Here is a 4665-nt window from a genome sequence, read left to right on the forward strand (position 1 = left end):
GCTGGCATTGAGGACTTCCAAAGAGAAGGACTGAGTGGAGAGCGTCTTGGAGATTCCTGGGAATGGACTTAGAGCTAGCAAGAAAGAAAGAGGCCAGGAGAACACTGCTTCATCAGCTAGCATCCAGCACTTCTGTCCAGGATCCCTGGCCTGGGGGCCTCCCCTCCAGAGAAGGGCTTTCGGCAAGACCCTCCCTTCTTGCATTTGGACCGAAAAAGAGCACTTGGTCAGATGGAATTCAGGGGGAGAGTTGGTAGAATGAAGAGATGAGAAGAAACAAGAGAACCCCTTATTCATGCATTTGTTCTGAGGCCAATGTGGAAGGGCTTTTCCATGCCAGCAGCTCAGGTGGTGTTCAAAAAAGACTCTGGAGAAAAAGAGTCTCAGGGTGGGTCTGATGTTCGACTGGGAAAGGCACTGCCGTTTGGGCTGCAGTCCATGAACCCTTGAGGCCAAGGGCAAAAGTCAATCCACAGAAATTAGAGCTCAGATGAAAAGGAACCAGGAAACTATACACAAGGGTGACTTTAGAATTTTTTAAAAAGCTTGGATACAGATAACCTGAGATGATCAGATACTTCAAGCCAAGTAGTCACACCTCTTTCCTCCTGTTCTTTAACATAAAAACATATATACATATCAAATGTCAAGGAAAATTGGCTGAATTATTGCTTTATCACCTTCTAAAGCAAACGAAAATGACGCACAATAAAAGAGGCCGACTATGCACACAGCCCCACTGGAAGGACCAATACACTTGAAAGAACAAGGGTGGGTATGCTTAAAAATCAGAACTGCTGATCCTTCAAGAGGGAGATGGAACTCGCCAAAAAAGCAATCGAAACCCCCAGCCCAGTGGCACTGCCCTGGACCACAATTACAGCAGGAAATGAGTGGTTTCTTCTTCCTTGGAAATGTCCTTTTGAAAAAGACCTGCCCTGGAGTAGAAGGAAGAGGCGCTTTCACAGTTCTGATTTCCAGAACCGAGGGAGGCGGTCCAGCCTCACATCCGTGTTCCTGGAGCTGCTGCAGGCGTCTATAGTGGGCAGAAATGCACGTTTTTATGTAAAAAACAAAACCATTAGCATGGACATTTCTGGGCAGCCTGGCTTCTTCCCCAGCCTGAAGTGCTGTCTGGGGTGATGTGCAAATGCTTGAGGAGGGTGAGCCTTTCTGCCCCGATCTGGGGAGAGCCTGCAGAGGTGTGAGGGGCAGGGGCTGGACAGCGCTCTCCACGTGAGCGGAAGGGCCCGGGCAGGTAACCACTGTGCAGGAAGGAATGGCAGCAGCGTGGCCTTGTCTTGGGGTTCTGACAGTTAAGGCTTCTGTTCGTGAGACGTGGCAGTGTCCCCTGTGTGGAGAGGAAGGGACAGTGCTGGTGTCAGTAGGAGCAACAGGTGGCCCAATTTCTCTCTATCATCAAGGCTTAAAACCTTTTCTGGTTTTCCCCAGGACGGCCACCACCACAAGCCACAGGCCAGGAAAGACGATGTGGGTTTTTCTGTTTGTTTGTTTGTTTGTTTGTTTTGAGGGGTAGGATGAGGAAGGGGGTGGGTAGCTGGATACAGTGGAATGAACGTGAAATTTAGAGTTAGGTCAGGTTCCAACCTCAGTGTCCTGAAATGGACAGCGCTGAACACAAAATAAACACAAAATAAACAAAATCTATGCCAAAAAATGAGCATAGATTTTAGAATTTAGATTCTTTTTTGGAGTTTATTAGATACAAATATTCACAGATATATATCCATACATACAAATATATATAAATATGCAACATACGTTATATATGTATATAGTATGCAACACTAACATAATCAAGCATTTAAATGCCTGCAGTGTAACGTATGGATCTTCATATAAAGTGGGGAATATAGACTTTAAATAGCATTAATCGCATCCAAGCAGGTCGGGTTTTGTCACTGAGTGATGAAAATAGTTTGTTGTCAGAGCATTCTGGATTTCAGGTTTGTGGACAAGGGGTGGTGGGTCCCTGTGCTACTCACATCAGAGCTGACTTTTAAGGAGTGTGTTCCGCGTGCTCCCATCCCTAGGACTTGCAAGAAGTACTTGAGGTGTATTCTCAGTGAGCCTGGGCGACTTAGTGACATGCGCTCTGTTACCCCATTTTACAGATGGGGATACTGAAGTCTAAGACATTAAGTCGTTAGAGACCTACACCAGAGCATATGTAATCACTTGATTTTTTAAATCTTTTTTCCCCCTCATTAATGTTTAATTGTACAGGTTGTATATGAATGTAGAGATTAAGAACCTTTCAGATTCAGCTGATCTTTGATGTCCCGCCCTCTCGTTTTATAAAAGGGGATTGAGATGCAGTGAGGACGGCTCAGAACCCTACTTCTGACTCTGCCCATGACCTTCTCTCCCACCCCAGGTGGCCCAGCTGTATTTTTCTCCCTAAGAGGAAACAGATCATCGCTACCCTCTTTACGGGAACCTAGAACACCCGCACCCACATTTTCCCTTCTCACTTAGAGTACGACACCCCAAATCTCTGAACCTTTGCCTCCCTGTCCAAGTTCCTGACTCCCCAGATTGCAGGCTCCATCCAAATCTCCCCACCAGAACCCGTCATACCTGGTCAAGCTTGATTCTCATACAGGCTTTGCCTCTTCTTGGATTTCAGGTCCTTTAGCCACTGGGGTGAAGGCTCTTCTGATCTGAAACCACAAAGTCAGTGAGAGTCAAGTGTGAGCCAGACCGAGGGTTCCTTGCAGGCAGGGCTGTGAGCTACCCAACTTCTAGTCCACTGTGCCAAGGTGGATGCTGAACCAGCGCTTGCAGATGGCAAAGATGCCCACACTAAAATGATTGACAAGCCAGAACCAGGAATTAACCAAAGCACCCAGTGATGAGAATGCTAAATAAATCACGGTACATCCATTCTATGAAATAATCTGCAGCTGTACAGTTATGCTCATGTACGATTATTTCTATCCATCTGCCCCTTTGTCACCCCAATATCCATCCATTCTTCTATCTCTCTACCCATGTGAATGCCTGAGATGGTTAATTTTATGTGTCAAGTTGGCTAGGCTGTGGTACTCAGAAACATAGTCAAACATTATTCTAGATGTTTCTATGAAGGTATTTTTTAAGATGACATTAACATATAAATCAGTAGACTTTGAGTCAAGCACACTACCCTTCATATTATAGTGGGCCTTATCCAATCAATCGAAGATCTCAATAGAAAAAAAAAAAAAACAACAATAACAACAAAAAAAACAACCTCTCTCTTGAAGAGTTAATTCTGCCAACAGGCTGCCTTTGGGACTCAACTGAACCCTAGAGATTTTTAGACTTGCCAGACTTCACAGTCTTGTGAGTCAATTCCTTAAAATAAATAAACCCTCCTCTCTCCCTCTCTCTCTGTACACACACACACACACACACACACGTGCACGTGCACACACACATACACATATCCTATTGATTCTGTTTCTTTGGAGAACTCTCACTAGTACAGTGCTCATAAGACATAAAAAGATGTCTAATGTTTACTGAATAATAATAATGATTGTCTGGGGGAGGTAAGATTTATTTACTTTTTTTAAAACCGAAGACCACACGTATAGAAAAGCACTCAAACTACACATGCACAGCTCAACGAATTTTCTCAACGTGAGGACATCTGAGTAACCGCCATCTAAACAGGAACATTTTTGCATGTTTTATTCTTTTACTTACTTCTTTGTGTACTTTTCTGTGTTCTCAGAATTGCTCGTAATGAGAACACACCATTTTAACAAAAACAATAAAGCCATCATTCTTTGAACCTTTTTCAAGAAAAAAATTATGCTGATGAAGACTGTTTAATGACCATGGGAAAATGGTCACATGAAACACGTAACTGGAAAAGAAACTACATACAAGTTATAATCTCCCTTATTCTGAGACAAAGGCACTTTCCTGGAGGGTAAATGCCTCAGCTTCCCCGTCAGTCTGGAAAGGGCTGGACTAGATCAGTAGTTTTCCAACAACGAAGCCCTGGACATGTAGGACGTGAAGGGAAGAGGGAAGTGAGCCTGGCTGCCTGATTCCTGGCCCTCTTCCCCACCTCTGTGTTTTTAGATCTCAGAGGGCCAAGAGTTCTTGTGAACAAAGTTCTACTGCTAGAGAAAAAAAAAATTGTTGACATTCTCCTTGCCTTCAGTTCTGAAACCTAGGCGAGCACCTCCCCAGAAGTGCATCCCGAGTCTGGGAGGGGCCCTCATGCCCAAGACTCCTCACCTCTCATCCTTCTCCATGCTGGAGGGCAGCACGCGACTGCCCAGTTGGAAAGGGGACTTGGGGGTCTTGGGTTGGGGGGCCCAGCTGGGGGTCTCGCTGGGACTGTCTGCCTCTGGCCTCTTCTGCAGTTGAGCCTGGGGAGAGAAGAGAGCTGAGTCTATAACTGCCTGTGGTCTAGAGAATGGTCCCATTCAATGGCACTGTCATTGCATGGTGACGATGGGGCCTCTGCAGGCAGCAAACACAGGGGCTGGGGGAGATGCTGTCTGACTTTGTAGGCTTATTAAAATCAGAGGTTAGGCTTTTTTTGTCTAAGGAGCCAGGCTTGACAACTGGGGTCAACGAACCACCATCAAAAATCCACACAAATTTTCTTTGGCTGAAAAGCCTCCATTGTAATGTGCTCAG

General features: G+C 45.3%; 1 protein-coding gene across 1 annotated transcript in view; it reads right to left on the bottom strand.

The window, feature by feature from the left end:
• Positions 1-516: 516 nt before the first annotated feature.
• The window catches only part of KIAA1671 (KIAA1671 ortholog), a 132521-nt gene continuing 128372 nt past the window's right edge, over positions 517-4665 (bottom strand). Inside the window, exons 10-11 of the mRNA XM_011374656.2 lie at positions 2602-2684; positions 517-1351 (exon numbers count right to left, since the gene is read on the bottom strand). Of these exons, the coding sequence (XP_011372958.1) occupies positions 2606-2684 (79 nt within the window). The 3' untranslated portion in view covers positions 517-1351; positions 2602-2605. The remainder of the gene's footprint in view (positions 1352-2601; positions 2685-4665) is intronic.

Source organism: Pteropus vampyrus, unplaced genomic scaffold (genome assembly GCF_000151845.1).
Source record: "Pteropus vampyrus isolate Shadow unplaced genomic scaffold, Pvam_2.0 Scaffold251, whole genome shotgun sequence".
In the NCBI taxonomy this organism is placed as follows: domain Eukaryota; kingdom Metazoa; phylum Chordata; class Mammalia; order Chiroptera; family Pteropodidae; genus Pteropus; species Pteropus vampyrus.